The 18,073-nt window shown below is 41.5% G+C and overlaps 1 protein-coding gene across 1 annotated transcript in view; it reads left to right on the top strand.

Annotated features, from left to right (window-relative positions):
• LYPD6 (LY6/PLAUR domain containing 6) overlaps positions 1-16,299 on the top strand; it is a 290,041-nt gene extending 273,742 nt beyond the window's left edge. The window contains exons 5-6 of the mRNA XM_069616496.1: positions 2,419-2,549; positions 13,653-16,299. Coding sequence (XP_069472597.1) covers positions 2,419-2,549; positions 13,653-13,823 — 302 coding nt within the window. The 3' untranslated portion in view covers positions 13,824-16,299. The remainder of the gene's footprint in view (positions 1-2,418; positions 2,550-13,652) is intronic.
• Positions 16,300-18,073: the final 1,774 nt, after the last annotated feature.

The following is an 18,073-nucleotide window of genomic DNA, read 5'->3' as shown; positions in this document are numbered from 1 at the left end:
ATGTTGTATACTTATCTTCTTATTCTAACGCTTGCATTCCTGTAGACTTGCAATTTTCCTACCGAGCACTCTGTCTAGTAGGCTAGCGGTCCTTAATTCCTGGGAAATCCTACCAATTCTCACAGTGTGATCTATTCATTTTAGAGCAGAACTGTTGCAAAATGAATTGTCCGGCGCTTCAGGGGCACAGGTGGAATGCTCTTTGGTCAAGAGACCATGTGCAAAGCAGAAAGTATCTGGCCCATATGTCTATCTGGCAAAACAACTTCAACAGTCTTAGCGGTAAATAACTTTATTACCTCCCTGGGCCTGGAGACTGGAACTCAAGTATGGTGTAGTAATAATTATAAGGGTAAACTTGGTATTAATGACCTTAGACTTAATTAAGAACTGTACTCTTATCCATGTGTGATAAAGAATGTTGAATGCAGAATATACTTTTATCGTTTTTAGCTTGTTGTTAATATTAGTCAGATGATTTAGTATAATGTGTATTATATTTAAGTGACTGTTCTTAAGATGTGATTAATTATTTTATGAAACTGGTGATGGACGTCTAAAATTTGTATCTCTTTACCTTTTTATGAATTGTAATGTTCTGTAATGTTTTGTAATGCCTACATGTTAAAGGTGGTTTTCAACCAAAACACATTAACATACAAATTAAACATTTTAAAACATGAATTGTTCAGTATTGTCCACCTAAGCATGTTCTGGTCTCAAATGCCCTCTTCCTATCATCACATACATTTGGACCGATCTACTAGTGTGAACCTGCAGTTCAGGAATGTGCATTGGATATGTATTGCGTGCTCCGAGTGGGTCTTGCTATCATCAGGAGCGCTTAATACGCGACGATATGAATGGAACCACACCCTGAGGCTCAGCATTATCAAGAGTTCATAGTGGCTCTGGGAACAAATTACCATTACCCTGAAGTCACGATTAGGATGACCTCTATCAAAAGCAATGTTATGCATAGTATTTTAAGAGCGGAGATAGTCTGGGCAAAACTCAAGGTGCTGTCACTCTGCGAATTAGGCTGTTTGGGAATCCTGGGAACACTTAGATCATGCTCGGTCATATAATTTTCAATGCAGTCAAACTATTAACATCATAAACCCATCTTCATGTTCAGCAGTGATTTTTTGTTACTTACTGTGATATCATCCGAATTAGAAATAGCACACCACACTTTCCTGTTATGTCATCAAATGTGATAATACATATTTTGCTTTTATTTTTATTATCATGCGACATTGTCAAGTATTCCACAATGAAATTCAGTGTCAAAACCCTTCAACAATCTTTGGACGATTGCATATGTTGCTATGTATTAATTTGCTTCTAACTCAAACGCAATTAGGAAAGCTAGCAAAATAGGCTCTGAAACATATTTAAGCATTAATGCAGCGTTCCCAGGTCATTGCCAGGTGGCCAAGGCGATGGACCCAAGTTAAAAGCCTGAGCCAGGCTATTAGAGCATTCGACCCAGCAGGGGTACAATGTTATTTTTAAAACTGGGTGAGACAAAGAAAAAGACCTACGGAATTTTGTAACAAAGGGCTTATATCGCCTTTTGACACTGAATTGGCTGCAGTGGAAGTACCAACATTCAAATGTTATTATACAGTGATCACACATGCGTTGGAGTCATACAGGCCATTAACAGCCCACCAACCAGTCCGAGCCAAAGGTTCTCTCTGGCCTTGCGAGGGGTCAGGGCTGTTATTGGCCCTATACGTTCCCAAACATGGGTGTGATTGTGATTCGCACCCCGGAGCACCCTTGAGGGTGCGAACAGTTTGAAAGGTTTACTTTTTGGTTTAGAGCTGTACTTCAAGCATATTGCACATGCCCAATCTCCCATAAGCAAAAGGACAGACCAAGATGGCCACCACCATAGAAAATATAGAAGGGACTCAGTCCCTTTTCCATTTCGATGGTGGTGCAGAGGACGGGAGGGTGCATAGCAGCTGGAAGAAAGTTAGGAGGTGTTGGGGAATGAATGGACTGTATTGGGAGCCGGTGTGGCAAGGGGATAGGGAGGATGAAAGAGAGTGCCAGGTGGCTTGGAAGAAAATAATGGCGACACCCATTGAAGGGTCGCAGCTGGCAGGGAGAATGCAGGCGGTCACTAGCAGATTTGGCCTGCATTCCAAGCCACCTGATTGGCAAAACACTCTTAGGGTGCGAATAATTCAATAGCAAATTCTGTGCCACTACATGTATGCCCATTGAGAAATCAGATGACCAGCTTGTTTGTTTGAAAGAGGTTTTATATTTTACTTTTGAAATTGGAAAATAAATCAGAATGCAGAAATGAATCCTGATATTCTTTATAGTGACATGTCTAGTGAGTCTTGGCCATGGCCAAATGTTTCTCAAGGTGTAATAAATGTTTTATTTTCTCCATAGAGACAAGGTACTGCTTCACTCATCACATAATGAATTTGTCTGGAGAAAGCGTTGCCGTCACGAAGCGCTGTGTTCCACACGAGGATTGTTCATACACTGGGTGCAAAGAATCAAAGCATGAAGCACTAAAGGTCAGGAACATTCTGTCCATGAGATATGGGAAGGGATTGTAAAGTTTTTACTAGTTAATCCTGCACCTCAAGGTTGGCCTGAAATCTGTATTTAAAACTTGTGTAAATATAAAATGATACAGCGGGCAACACTGCATATTCCGTACTGTATCACCTGTGACGTATTGTATGGCCTGGTGCTGAAGAGGGATCTGCCAGCTGGAATCACCCACTCGATGAACCCTCACCTAACCTCTGCCAGGTCGAGAAGCACACATCTCAATGGGGTCATGCCTCATGAAAATGCATCCGGTTCTATTCAATGTCCACCGCCGTTACCCCTCTTGCGACTGCAATGCATGAAGTGGAAGTCAAAATATCACCCATAATGTGACCTTCATCCAGGTGAGGCGGGCTCATTCTCCTCAACTGTGAAGGGGGAGTGCTGCTCCCACTCCCTTCAGCCACTGGTGTCCTTTCTGCTTGGTCCTCCACTGAGGTGGCAAGCAGAAATGAACCTGCAGAGAATTAAAGGAACCTTACTGTCAATGTCTGCAGTATGGTGGCCAGCGAAGGATTTGGTAGTGGATTCGCTCCATCCCCTGGTTTCTATGCAACCAGGAAAATGCACCGGCCACCCTTGTGGCTTCTGAACGTTGTGTAGGATGACTTGGTGTGTCACCTCCAGTGGTGACAACCTCGTATAACTCATCACTTCTCACTAGCATGTCTTCCCAACACGTGAAACAAGTTACTCTGCATATAGCAACCGTGAAATGTACAGTGAAGATAACAACATCCATCAGAACGACACCTCACTTGTTATTGCCTAAAAACACCAGAAGGGTGTTTTTTTCTGCCAGTGCACATGTCGCAAATAAAAAACGAATATGTCCCCTGAAATAGCTTTCTATTTGCAACAGTGACAGTGCAATTATAGTCTACAGGTACTGATATATTTAGATGTATTGTACATTATTTAAATGCAGCATACAATAGAAAAGATCTGCTCAGATTTGTCATTTTTGTCTAGTATTATGTTAAAAATGTTTGAAAGTTGAATAGTTTTTGTTCCTTTCTCAAACTCTTGAACAGGCACATATAGCATGGCACGGGCACAGGCAGATTACAGGGAATTGAGTCATCGCAAAAGGCAGAAAAAACAGCGCACACATTGCAGGCTAGGAAGTACATCTACATTGAAATGAATCACTACTTCAAAATAAATGCCCTATACCTTTCCAGTTGTATAAATATCCTTACAACATGGCCAACTTGTACGGTATGTAATGAAGCCCCAACACTCTTTCGCATTTTAGGATGTACCTTAAAATGTTTTTACTTTTCTGATACATATGATGGGAACATTAGATATTCTTGCATGTACTGTAGTAGGTCTGCATACTGCTATGTCCGATCTAAATAAAATTAATTTTTATCAAGACAGAACATGTGTCTGCAATACTGCATAGAGTGTATGAACTATGATTGGCTAGACATACCAGGCGGAGGCAAACATCAGGATTATAATCATTTCAAATTGGGTTTATTTTATTTTTTATTGTTGCAAATACAGCACCAAGGTGCATCAGAGTTCTGTACATATTTGACACTTACAAAATACAGAGAATAACAATTGCAATAAAGTAGCAAAATAATAACCAAAAAGACAACCAGCACAGGTTCACAAACAATCAAACGCCTAAAATCTAATCACATCACTAAAATAATTAATTAAAAGAATCTGTACCAGAAACACTATTTCAACAAGTTCCTGAATCATGGGCGATCGAATGGTCTGATGAATGTGGGACGAGAGAGCATTCGATCTGGAGGCAGGGGCTCCTAAAGGGGAACTCTTCAATACGGATAAACAACAGAATCTCAAATGGAAACTGCAAACTCAGGATTTCTTGCCTTCACATGCCCATGGTCCCACCAGAGACCACTAGTCGTGTGGCCAGATATACAGAGGGACGCATGTGAACAAACCTATGAGCAAAGCACACAACTCTGAACATTATTCTGTCTCCCAGAGGAAGCAATGAAGTTGGATCAGAATCGGGGAAGTACAATCAAAGATCTGAACCCAATGACCAACAGGTGGCAGCATGGATAATTGCCTTTAGGGGAGCAAGTGTGACTTGAGAAAGATGAGGCAATGCAAAGTTTCCAGAATAAACTTCTGAGGTAACCAGAGCCTGAAATAAAAGGCAAACCTTAGCATTAATGTGGGGAACAAAAGTAAGGGAAGAGTCCAACATTTTGCATTTCATCAAAATTAGAAAGGCTGTGGTGGGGGTAGTGGAGAGAAATTATTTATAGAAGATAATGCACAGGCCGTATGTATTTAGGTATTTATTTTGTATTTTGTGATACACAGGGATGTCAATTTCAGTGAGAAATTGCTTACAATAGCACTCATACATGTGGCGGAGGCATTCCCATAAAGAGTGCCTGTAAAGTGGTGAGCCATTTTGAGGGTGTGGACTAAGTGGGACATAGACCATAGTAGTGGATCATTCTTTGCTTGCCTGAAAGGCCCAATGCAGCAGAGTTCCACTGTGCGGTTTACTTGGTTTTATATTCTATGCTCACTCTTTCAAATGATTATCAGAAGTGTATGCCAATGTCCATTTCCTCATAATCCTCATCCCCAGACTTTATTTAAAAGAGCATACACTAATGCACCACATGCTTTGCAGTGGGCATGTTAAACATTTCTTAAAACATTGCCCACCATGCAGACAATTAAATATCTGCATGAAGAGCAATGATGTCCTAACTATGTAATCATTCAGGATACATGCTGCATGTATGAATTGGGCATCCTGGTACGATTTGAGAGGATACCAACCACCTCTGTGGTTTGGCTATTTATGGCCATGCTGTATTATTATCCGGCCTGTTGGCTGAGAACGAAGTCACTGTTGTGTATTTTTCACACTGGTGTGCTTTTAAGATGTAACACACTTCTGCAAAGAGGGTCCCACACTTGAATAAAGCCGTGAGCTGCGGTTACTAAGTTAGCCAAACTATTTTCATGCATTGCCATGGCATTCAAGTTGTATACCTTTTGTCTGTATGGCTGTCCTTCAACACGTGATCTTTTTTAAAGTTTCGGACCAGGTGAACTCTCGTAGAACCCACCACAATTGCAGGGATTGCAGTGAGCTTCACACAATCGGATCTTCCCTCCTGCCCAGTTCAGTCCCTGGATCTGTGATTTCCTGCCTGGTCTTCTGCTATGAGGGAGGAAGTCAAGTGTATAACACGTGAACTCTTCTCAGAAGGCTCCCAAGGGCAACAAGTCATTGAACAACTCTCTCCTACAGATGCCATGCTATTTTTCGATGCCAGCGTTTTATGGCTTTAGAAAGCAACCATAACTCTCCTCATTCCACATTTCTGATAATAGTCACTTACTTGGATTTTAAATACCTTTTTGTTGGATATTATCAAGAGACAATGGGCCTCATTCCGACCCTGGCGTTAACCAAGGCGCTATTAACGCCTTGGTTGACGCCGTTATCTTTCCGACTCCGCGATGGTGAATGGGGGAATTACCGCCCCATTCCAAGGTTGGCGGAGTCGGTAATTCCCCATTCACCAAGCGCCCTTACCCATTCCCATTTTTGCCCCATAGGGCTCAATGGGAATGGGGAAGGCGCTAATTACGGCACCATAAATTACGGTGCCGTAATTAGCTCCTAGGTCCCTTTGCAGGTTGGTTTTTTAATGCCTGCAAAAAGCAGGCGTTAAGTACCAATCCGCAAAGGGAACTCGGAGTAGGGCGGTAAGGGTTTAACAGCACCGGTCTCATTAACGGTGACCGTTAACCCTTACCGCCCGACTCGGAATGACCCCCAATATCTACCATAGACACTCTTTAAATATTGAACATCTTAGTTCCTTTTTCCGATGCACTAAGTGGTCTAGCCTAGCATAGCAAACCAATGTGAATCATGTTCTAATACATCTCCTTTCTGAAATAACCTATTCTTATTTCCCAAGGATCCACTAAACCTCAAGACCAACTATACCTGCCTTTTTGAACTGACATCTTTCTTTTTTGCAGCTAAGGGCCCTTCTCAATGTTCAACTGTGCCATAGGCTTCCAAGAATAAAGATCCTTCCATGTATATCTAAAGATCCATGCGTTCCATCCCCAATAATCTCATTTTGGAGACTGCAATTTTTTGTTTGATACCCAATATTCACTCGGCCAATATGCCCTCCAAGGGCATGGCAACTAACACTTAATAAACGTCCCCTCTTTTAAAGAAACATGTTTTCCCTACTACACCCATGAGCCTGCTTCTGGACACAAACCTTTCACAAATTGCAACATCGTGAAGGCAATCACCTTTGTCATCACTAAAATCATCTTAAATGGTGCTGGCCTGCAAATCCAAACAAACTAAAGAGGGTTTTCATCACTATCTCCCTCTTACATTGTGCCTTCTAACCTATCCGCTAATAAGAGGGTAGGCAGCAATCCTGGGCCTTCATCCTCAGCAGCCAACGAAATGCATGCAGGACCAGGAATTTGCCATCCCTCTATCGCTTGGGTCTGCAACCTGCAGCTCTGTAGATGTTTTGAACTACCACTCCCATGTTCCCTCGCCATTGACTAAGATGGCTAGGGCTGATGGGGGATGTAGTGAAAAACATCTGGATAGCCAAAGGTTACGGACCCCTGCAAGGGCTTACATTAGTAAAATGCGGTGGAATCAGTTGCAGCCTTCTGGCTGTTAAATGGCACTATCAAAGTATAACCCAAATCACATTGTGCTTTAACAACTCGCTCTGCCCTCATCATCAACACATGCGTTTTGCTTATGGATGCCACTATGATTTAATGACCCTTCTCTTCTAGAGTTGATGACCTGCCAATTCAGACAAAAAAGCAGACCCTTTAGATGTAATTACCAAGTCTAATACCTCCAATTCTCCTTGGATTCAGTGGCCTCTTTTCGTTGACTTTCAATGTACCTGATGGTCCTCTATTCCAGTAAACATGATAGTCCATGAATGCAGTAGACATGTTTCCAAGCATTCAGAACAACCCTTGCCAGATTTCTGTCTTGCTGAGCTTTCTAATGGCATACCTATGGATCACAGGATAGCCTTCTGTAAATATACAGGTTATGGTCTTTTAAAATAAAGCTGAAAACACACAGAATTCCATCTCTGCCATGATAAAAGGCATGGTGGCTGGTGAGAGAGGGTGGGGGAAACACGTGGAAGAGCTGTGGAGGCTTTCCCAGTCCTCTCTCTATGAATATGGGTAAGTGCATATCCGCATTAGTCCTTCTCTCTTCATAACTACTCACGTAGGCCTGTCCCCTCACGCCACCATTTTACATAGTACTGCAACATCCTCTGTGCAACCTCTTAATGATACAGGTTGGGACGTTAATGGGGAATCCAGCCATCGCCATCACTAAGAAGGTATTTGTGTTTTTGTAGGCCAACAGACGAACAAGCAAGTGGAGATGGAGAGTTAATACCATGATTGTGCACCAGAGTGTCTTACATGAGTCGCGAAAAATAGTGTGCATGAAAGAATACTGACAATGGGATTTCACCTGTACCAAAATATCAGCGGCTCACGGCACAGGTTAAATTTCTATAATTAAAACTTGAACTTTTAAAAGATAGGGGCTGGTGATTTTGTTTATTAGATTTATAAATTATTTGGGATGCCATATGCTTTGCAGTACACTATGAGAAAGAGGAGAACAAAGAAAAGTAAATCAATTTCTCTCCACATAGTGTACATTTAAATAATGTTTTCCTGAACAATTATATCACAAATACCCATTCTTCAGTGTTGCGTCCCTAGATTTTAGATCAATCTTTTACTTTTGCAGTCATATTTCTCACTCTTGGCTCCAGGCTCTCCAAGTGCTACTAACGCTGATAAAGGCATTCAGTTGGCGCCCTTTAATGGACAAATATTTGTTGGTCAGCAGAAGTGGCTGCAATCAAAGCTTCTAATATAGGGATAAACAGAATCAATGTGGAGTCATGTCCACTAATCTTAGACTGATTTTTTAATTACCTTAAACATATTACTCTTTTTATCTTCTTTTAGGACAGGGTAGAGTGCAACGAATTGCCTCATCAGAACTGTACCTTCTACAAGTTGCCTTTGTCACCCAAATGTATTTATTCTTTTCGTGGTGTATTAGAATTTTTGGATCATGGAAAACACAGTTTCTTTTATACATAGTCGCCATGAGAGTTGAGACCATTAAATTGCCCATTGCTTTCTGGAGCTAAGTTGATGCTAAAATAATACCCCAAAAATTAATGTTTAAAAAAATACACATTTTATTCTTCAGTCTGACAATCACTACAACAGGGTCAGTGATGGGTCTCTTTCATGTGGGAGCAAATTCCTTGGTGGTCTACTGTAAGTTTCCTGTAGAGACTCGACCAGGGGGCATTTCCATGTATGTGCTTCCAGGGAGGTAAAGTATAGGTCTGTGTGATGACCACCTTAGAAACTGGTGTCTTGAGTGAAAGCACCAGATCCTTGCATCCCACAAGAGACATGAATGGGTGGTATGCTATGGTATCTGGAGGAGATAAGGGCAAAAGTGCTGTGACAAGGGGACTTCAGACCTCATTACAAGTATGCAGGTAGCCATGCCGCTTTTAGCGGCATGGCTACCCTCATGCCGGGTACCAGGTCTGGGTTCCTTGAATGGGGAAATACCGGGCCATTCCGACCTTGGAGTGTCGTGATTTCAATGGCCATTGAGGATGAGCCGGCTCAGAACTGCAAACAATCGTGGAACGAAGACAGAAAAACCTTTCTCCCAAGAGCGTGGCCTGCAGGGTAGTAAAGGTACCTGCCAAGCCAGGGGCTTGAGCGAAAAGTCAAGGAGCAGCAACAGTGCTAGGGGGTAGAAAAACAATAGCACAACATAAATACCTCAATACACCGGTTCGCCACTCTGCAACACCCCCAAGTGACCCCACTCTTACCTGCTGTGTTGCAAGATATTGCGGTGAACCTACGTGTCTTGTGCAGAGAAGTCGCAGGAAAAAAGAACCAAGTCCCAAGAAGGCATGCTCCCAGTGCAGATGTCCAAAAAACCTAACCCGAACGGCACAAGGGCGCGTCTAAGAAGTCCAAATATCCACGTGAAGTAGAAGCCAGGAAGTCCAAATGAGCTGCCAAGTAGTGACCCAGAAGAAATAAGCAGCAGAGCGTCCAGGGTTCACCTCAGTTCCTTGCGGCAGCAGGCGGGTAACCAGAGTAGAGTACAGCAGAGCGTCCGATGGTTACCACTTGATGTTAGATGCCACAGTTGAATCGACCGGCGTAGCAGGTAGAGGAACGTCCAGCGGCAGGAAGGAAGAGTACGCCAAAGGTAAGTGTGAATAGGAACTCTTTTGTCTGAAAGCAGCGGTGATGCTCAAACAGGTGCCAGAGACAACTCTTGTAGTGGGAGGAAGAGAAGGAGGAAAGGACCGCGCACAAGGCGGGAGGAATACAGGTAGGAATTGTGTTGAAATAGGTGAGTAAAAAGTCAAAGCATAAACAGCAAGGAAGCAGATACTAGAGTTTCTTGATGCAATGAACAACTTCCAGGAGGGGGCAAGCAGAACAGCGGTGTCGGGCTACGGTCCAGAGGTTTGGTAACCAGGGATGTCAGCCAGAAGGGTGGGGGAACCAGGCATCAGAAGTCAAACAGGGAACAGACGAAAATCAATCCATAAGCAATTCCAATAATCGAAATACCAGATGTTCAAGAGTACGAATGCGACTTAACGAGACAAGAGTAACTCAGTTAAGGAGCACCGGAGGAGTGTTTCTCACTGTTACAAATAGTGTTCGTGGCTGGAAGCCGAGAGGTAGGTCACTTGCATATCACGTGACCGTGTACAGGTAGGGAATGCTGGATGCTGTAGTTCTTTTGCGCTTTCAGTTGTAACAAGCGCTGCAGCAGACTCCATTTGTGTTTGTCACTATGGCTGTGCGAGGGAAACGACCACCGGGGCATGACATGGAGGGCCCAGTATTTCCCCATTCAAGGAACCCGGACCCGGTACATCCCCATTCCCATTTGAGCCCGCATAGGGCTCAATGGGAATGGGGAGGATGCTAACAACTGGCCAGTTAATGACAGGCCTGTTGTTAGCATCCTGGTCTGCTCACGGGACACGCTAAGGACGCCTGGTTTTAGAGCGTCCCGCGAGCAGACCTCATAATGAGGCGATAGGGGGTTAACGGCACTGGCATCTCTACCGGTGCCGTTAACCCCCTACCGCCTACATTGTAATGAGGCCTTCGTCTTCTGGTTTCTCTTTTTTGCAATAAGTATATATTCTTCCATGGGGGACTATGAAGTGGGCCCCTAGAGAGCACAGTTTTACAGTTTCCCTCCTTATTTTGTACAAAGTATGGGTAGATGTATTTTGGAGTGGGGTTTAGGACAGGGCACACCTTACTCTCGGTTGCCCCCATCACAATCCTGGGCACACTGTAGGTTATAGTGGGAATCTTGTCAGGGGATTGTGATCCTGAAGCAATCAACAACCACACATCTCATTGCAGGGGTACCATGCTCCTTTTTTTGGGCACTACTTCTCGTATTGTTGGGCACATCTAGTGAGAATAGGAATGGACACGAATACCCAGCTCTCAGTTCTTAGCTGTATTTAAATAGCTCCAGCAGGCACATTAGGCTCATGTATTTTTCTGTACTCCTGTTTCACAATGGCACCTGCAAAATTAATTCCACAGCCGCCTCAACAGATAGGGCACACTTGCTGTGGGCAGCATGGCTTTCCCATGGATGTAGGACAGGACAAACATTTACTGTCAGTCCAGTTTGATGTCAGCAGGTTTGATTCTATCAAAGCGCTACTTGGTGTCACAGGTAGTGTTAAATAGCTGCGCTCATACTCCTGACCGCCTATCCTACCCTGAGACACGGTATATGAAGATATCCTTTTTCACAATCTTGAACATTGCACAGGAACCTTAGAGAAGGCCTTGGCCTGACTGACATTCTTCTATAAACCCTCTGGACCCAAATGTCAATTGGCCAATTCACATCAAAATGCTCCAACTAAATTGCAAGGGCACGCATGTTTCTGCATCCCGTCAGAAATTCAAGTGCATAGGGCCTCTTGCGACACTCATTGAATCATTTTTGAACCAGTTCTAACAATATGTTGAAAACACTTAGATCATGATCCCCATGGACTTCAAGGTTTGCCACCATCAAATCATCACAGGTCACCTGCAAGAAATTCAAGACTGGATGATCGACAGCTGCCTCTCTCCTAATCAGAGTATAAGACATTTCGCATTGTATTACTACATGTGGCATGCCCTCTGCCCTTCCTATGCACTGTAAGGAAATCTTTATTTTCTAACTTATCAAACCTCATATAAACATGGTAAATCCTCATATCATAGAAATATTCCTGTTCCTAGAATTCCTGTACAGAAGGTTGTTGTTAGGTGGTTGCTGTTATCTAACTTGCCTACTGTAAAAGTCTTTATGTTGGGATCCCTAAAAACACTTTAACACATCTTAAGTCATTACAATGATGAGTTGCTCACCTGGTCACTGTCCTGACAACTGAGAAATGAAGACCACATCACACCCAGAGTGAAAGCACTCAATTGCTTACCAGCCAAAGAGTGAATTTCAAACTTCTATGCACTCTGCACCTTGCCAACTGGAGTATCAACCCCAAAAAATCTGACCAATGAAACACCTTGCGATAAACCAATCATAAAAGTCAAGTAATTCAATACAGGGTTATTATGCATCCGAAGGTTTATCAAAGTAGGACAAATTGCGTCTCTCAGCCTCTGGATGTGGAATGCACTCTTGGTTAATTCAGAAATACCCTTCAAATAATACTGTTTCAGAAAGCCTCTCAACAGTAATAGGATGCTACATGCTTAGTTTTCTTGATCATCAAAGCCCCTCCCCACCGCTTGCCCCCAGAGTGGAGTGAAAGATGAATTCATGTTCACTCCATGCTTTTAATGCATTTGACCTTCTGTTAAGCTGCACTGTTTTTCTCTATTACATTAATGGCACTGTAATATTATGAAACCCGATCGCAGGCATTCAGTTCAGCTTGGAACTATTACCAATGTCATTTTTTCCCCACCCCTGTATCCTCCACCAGAACGCTCTACCCTAACCTCTTTCCCCTTCCGCTTGACACCTGGTCTTTCCCTTGGCGAAGTTATTACTTTCTGCATGGTTGCACCTTACAAATCCTTTCTTATATACGGAGGTAGAGCATTGATAACCTGTATTGTGAAGCAGTTAATCAAACAGTAGTAAATCAACAGTAAATAGGACTTTATTTAGTTACAAAAACAAAGGTAAAAATATAGAAAATTACAAAACACAATACAAAGGTAATTGTGGGTACTCAAAACACACATTCTCGGTGTGTAGTTAAAGTGCTAAAATAGTGACTCAAGTCTATATGAAGTTGAAAAACTCTTCTAAATAGAGGGCTTAATGGTTTTTTGGGATATATATAATTTATGGTCTCCTGTATGGTGTCTATTACTCGGTGCAATACATTGAGCACGTGTAGCCTAAGCCCTATGGCTTAAGCTCTATCGAGACATGTTTCTGTTCATTATCCTTAAAATGGTGAACATTCCTCAGGAGAATTACCAATGTAGTCACTAGTAATAACTGGACTATTGCAATCTTGGTCCGGTCAGTCTTTCGTAAAACAATTGGTATTCAAAACTGCTCTCACAGTGCTGGCTGTTGATAAAAACAAAAGGGCAACAATGCTGTTATTGCACGATCTAGGGTTGGAGATAGTGACTTGTCTCAGTGCCAGCACCTTACAAATCACCAACAATGAATGCATCAATTCATCGGTTTTGTGTTTTCAAATATGGTCCAAAATGATAACATTAATATATTTCTATAGCTGTAAATATGTGTACATGTAAATGTAAGTTAATAGACTATGTTTTATTTCATTATATACTGTTTGTGTCTTCCATTTCTGAATAAATCACGGTGCTGTTGTTTACTCAATTGACCATGCACTGCCAATAGTTCAAGATCACACTTACTTACATAGCCGATGCCTGCTTTCTTTCAGATCTGCACTTCCTGCTGTGAAGGGACTATCTGCAACCTGGCCGTACCTAGGAACACAACCGATGCAGTGTTTGCAACAACATCTCCAATAAACAACAAGACTGAAAGGCATCCGCCACCCGTGACACTAGTAGTGCTAGCGTTATGCCTGTCCTGGCTTCTAATCACATAGCAGATTTTGTACATTTGTATTTTTATATTTAGTTACATGTAAAATGAAAAGTACCTATTTTGTAAATATTTTGTATGTTTATACATATTTATGAATGCTGAGCATTGTGTTACCTGTTTCACCGGATCATTTTAGGAAGCCAACCAGCCTAGACTCTGCAGAAATCTCTTGAGGCTGAAGTTGCAGATCCTATCGCTGGATAACCTACAAACTACATGTTTTACCACTCAGACAAACACAAAGTGCACCTACAAGGGTTAGCGTCAATATTATGTCAATATCACTCTCTCCTTGGCAACATTTAGATTCAATTTTAATGTGGCTAAAGACTATTTAGGATGTGTGGGGTAAATGTGTGAGGGGCAAATACCAGATAATTGGTACCATGAACATGTATTTACCAGGTGCACACATTGTTTTACCCAGACCAAAAATGCCCATAATACCTCTAAGAATCGTGCCCCCATGTGTACTTTCAATTCTGCCCACAATCTACCTACACGTGCACTGGCGAGGCAAGCTGCAGCCGCATAAAAGTGCAAAGCAGCTCTTATGCACTGCTCTGTCAAACTTCAAGGCTATTAGGTCACCTTGCTTTTGCTAAACAGTCATTGCACACATTTTATGAAATGTAACAGTTTGTGTAACGCCAGGCGTTTCCAATGTGCACTGCCACCATTTTTTTATTCCCTCTTGAATGAGGTAGCATCACAGCACAAATCAGTAGGCCATGCTGCGTAATGTATTTGTGCCAGCTCAGAAGTGCTGGTATTATAAAAGAATGCACAGTCCACAACATGAAATTGTGTCCTTGTGCCAGCATCTGTGCCAGTGCTACATTTTCATAATAGTGACATATGTTCCTTGCACAGCAGCGTTCATTCTAAAATACTATTTTCAAAATGTCTATTTTCAGACTGACACATATAAATATTGTACATGTCAATAGAACTACTAAGCTACCTACTCCATGTGAAAGCTAATATATCCATCGCTTAAAGGCCATGTCAATAGTTAATTGTACATTAAAATGCCAAATCCCATCTTGTACGTCCTTCTTAAGTTCCTTCTTATTGTATCAAAGGCATAGCATGCATTGTGCCGAAATGCGCATATGCAAAATGCGTTCAATATTTTAAACTCACTTCACCCTGAAGATTTATAATCAAAACACTGACCAGTTATTCAACTAAAACGCAAATAATGTGCCTAAGCAAAAATAATAGTACACACCAAACTTTCCCAACACATGAAAAATTAAGGTTTTGGACAAGGAAACTCTTTAACCCACTAGCATTACTAAGAGATATTTTATTTGTAAGGAGTGCTATTGAAAACAAGGTTTAGCTCTGGGAACGATTAATATCTCAGTTTTTAATTGAGCTGTTTCTCTGAAAAAGACATGTCGCAAACTGACAAGGAACACGTGTAAAAGTTAATGTAAGTGCTCATCTCAACACTTTCTTTTTCACTAAGACATATTTGTGTGCATACCTTTGACTGTTTTTGTAACACCACCATTTAATTATATTCATATCGACCGTGTTGCTGCCCAATTCTAAGAAGGCTGAATAGTTAATATTCATATTTTATACACTGGTGCGTCATTAACAGCAACAACTTTGTTGTTGTTGTTTTTCCATGCCACCAAACATACTGTGTGTGCACATAAATGTCTATGGATACCTGATTACATATCATTTAAAATGCTATAAGAGAACTCAAAGGAATAACATTATATTTAATACGTGGAACGAAAATATATTCTAAAAGATAACATTCTGGGGATCCAAATGACTGAGACTCCCAAGATTTTGCACTAATCCAACTATTTTTTCAGTTGCATTCCTTTAGCACAAAGGCGAGTCTCACCAGACTTTTAGGTAGAGGGGATGTAAAACGAGAGTTAGGGAGATATGCTGAAAAACATGTTCTTTATCCTCCCATTTTCTAAACCAATGTTTCACTGCGTCTGGTAATATGAGGGGCTCATCCTCCCAGTTGAGAAATAATTGTGTCCATTGTTTCTAGAAGGATTATGTCTTTGTTCCCTCTACTTTCTGGTGACTACGATGGCTGTGTGCCAAGAATGACAGCCATTGCTTTAGCCCTACACCACTTGTACCGTGTTCTCCTATAACCAAACACACCATGATATCCGTTCTTTGGCTGCATAACATGTATAACATTAGATGCTTGTCTACAAAGGTGAGTGACTCTATGCTAAAACTGCACTTAATTCTCAGCTGAGCTGGCATTCGTTTTTTAAAGTGATATTTATACTAGATGGTCTATTATCAGGATCCAAGTACAGTTGTACTTCTTTTGCCTACATATGCCCATGTAGCCAAATAGCGCATCGTTATACTTGTAAATTGTGTACACAGTATTTATTTTTATATGACCTTCTTGGAAATCAAAAGTAGATTTTCTTACCTTAGTAAACAAGCTGTAATAAATTATTTGCTACAAGTCACATGTGATATTGTGTACCTTCTACTGTGTTTCATGTCTATGGTGTTTCATTTCCTTGTTTTTTGTGTTTTAGTTTGTATTACCTCTTTGGTTGGCAATCAATGAATGACACACTTATTTCAGCCGCTTTGTCCCTTGAGAGGCATCAGTACTTAATTCAGTCATCATTTGAATGGCATGTTCAATAACATGCAAAGATGCAATTTGCAATGTCCTTTGTACTTCTCTTTTCCCTTCTGATTTCTAGGCAATTGAAAGCCAAACCTAGGGCCTGATTTACGAAGCCTTTTTAAGGCCCTTAATATTCAGACTACTCTGCCCAACTGTACACTATAGCATTATTAAAACATTAATGGCCACTGACAAATTGTGTGTCATATGATTAATGAGGTTGTGCTATAGGTGCTTCACATGAAGTGCTCACAAGGGCTGACGGCTATTAATGGCCATGTTAGGCCCAGACTGCATGGCTTAATGCTACTAGCACTCAGGACAATCATCCGGGTGCATATCGTTTAAAAAAAATGTTTTAAACATGTTATAGTTTATACAAACCTTTCATGAAAACAATACCTCCCTCCATTCATAACACAGAATCAAACACATTATTACACAACATCCCTTCCCCTTCATCATCCCGCTTTCCTTCCAAGTCCCTCCCTTTTATTCTTCGTTAGTATCAAAAACAAGAGCTTAGCCTTAACCTTCTGTCTCATTTAAGATCTAGCACCTCTATAAAGAATTTTGCAATTGCCAAAACCACTTTGACTTTTTCTCCCACTATAGAACCCTCCCGCCATTCCTCTTTTGTTAAGGTCCTGGAATCTTGGACTACCTCAGTTAGAAACATACTTCTTGTTGCTTCTAAAGCATCACACTCCAGGAGTAGATGCTTGGTTGTTTCATGGTGGATCTTGCAATACCTACACACCGAAGAATCAATCGTCTTGTCCCTCCTGTACCATTGAATTTCCTTAGTTGGTAGAATATTCAACCTTAATCTCATAAATACATTCCTATGTCTATTCGAAGGGAATTTTATCAGGTACTTGGAACTTGGTTAATAGTGCTCTGTTCCCTCTTTATGATAATGGAGACTTTATATGCTGATCTCACCTCTATAGTCTCAATCCAGTCAAGTTTTTTCAGTTTTATTTTGATCTTGTCAGTGATGTTGATCAATGATTCCTCATCTGAATCCAGATCCTCCAATACTGCTCTGCATTTAAGTTTCCATGCATCTACAATTCCATCTATTGCTATTCCCATCCCATTATACTCACTTTACAGAATATCTAGGACCACAGTATTATTTTCCAGAATCGTTTTTCAATATAGGGATAATGTCCTCCATCTCACCAGAGAACTTAGTGATTGCAAAACCAGCTCGAATCTGATCAGCGACACTGGGAGGCTGTTTGGGAGGTCCATCACTCTCCTCCAAAAAATCCCTTCTAAGAGATTCCAGAAAGACGATGGAATAGTGAGTGCAGTTTCAGCTCCATATAATAGAATTGGAGACACCTTTTGCTTATAAAAGGTTAGAATGGGCACCAGTGTGTATCTCCCAAGTTTCTTTAATATTTGCTTTGTCTGCATCGCTAGCCTGATACATTTCCACCTTGGCTCTTGCGTCCAGGCATTCTCCTTTGCATTATTGTTTACCCTGATACCCAAATAAGTGATAGATTCTATATGCTCGATCTTTTGCGTGCCTATAAACCAAGCAAGTTTAGAATTAGCCTTTCTTCTTGTTTTAGTAAACACCATGATTT

Source organism: Ambystoma mexicanum, chromosome 9 (assembly GCF_040938575.1).
Source record: "Ambystoma mexicanum isolate Mex_15411 chromosome 9, UKY_AmexF1_1, whole genome shotgun sequence".
NCBI lineage: Eukaryota > Metazoa > Chordata > Amphibia > Caudata > Ambystomatidae > Ambystoma > Ambystoma mexicanum.
The sequence above is the reverse complement of the archived record's forward strand: the minus strand, read 5'-3'. Positions and strand labels throughout refer to the sequence as shown.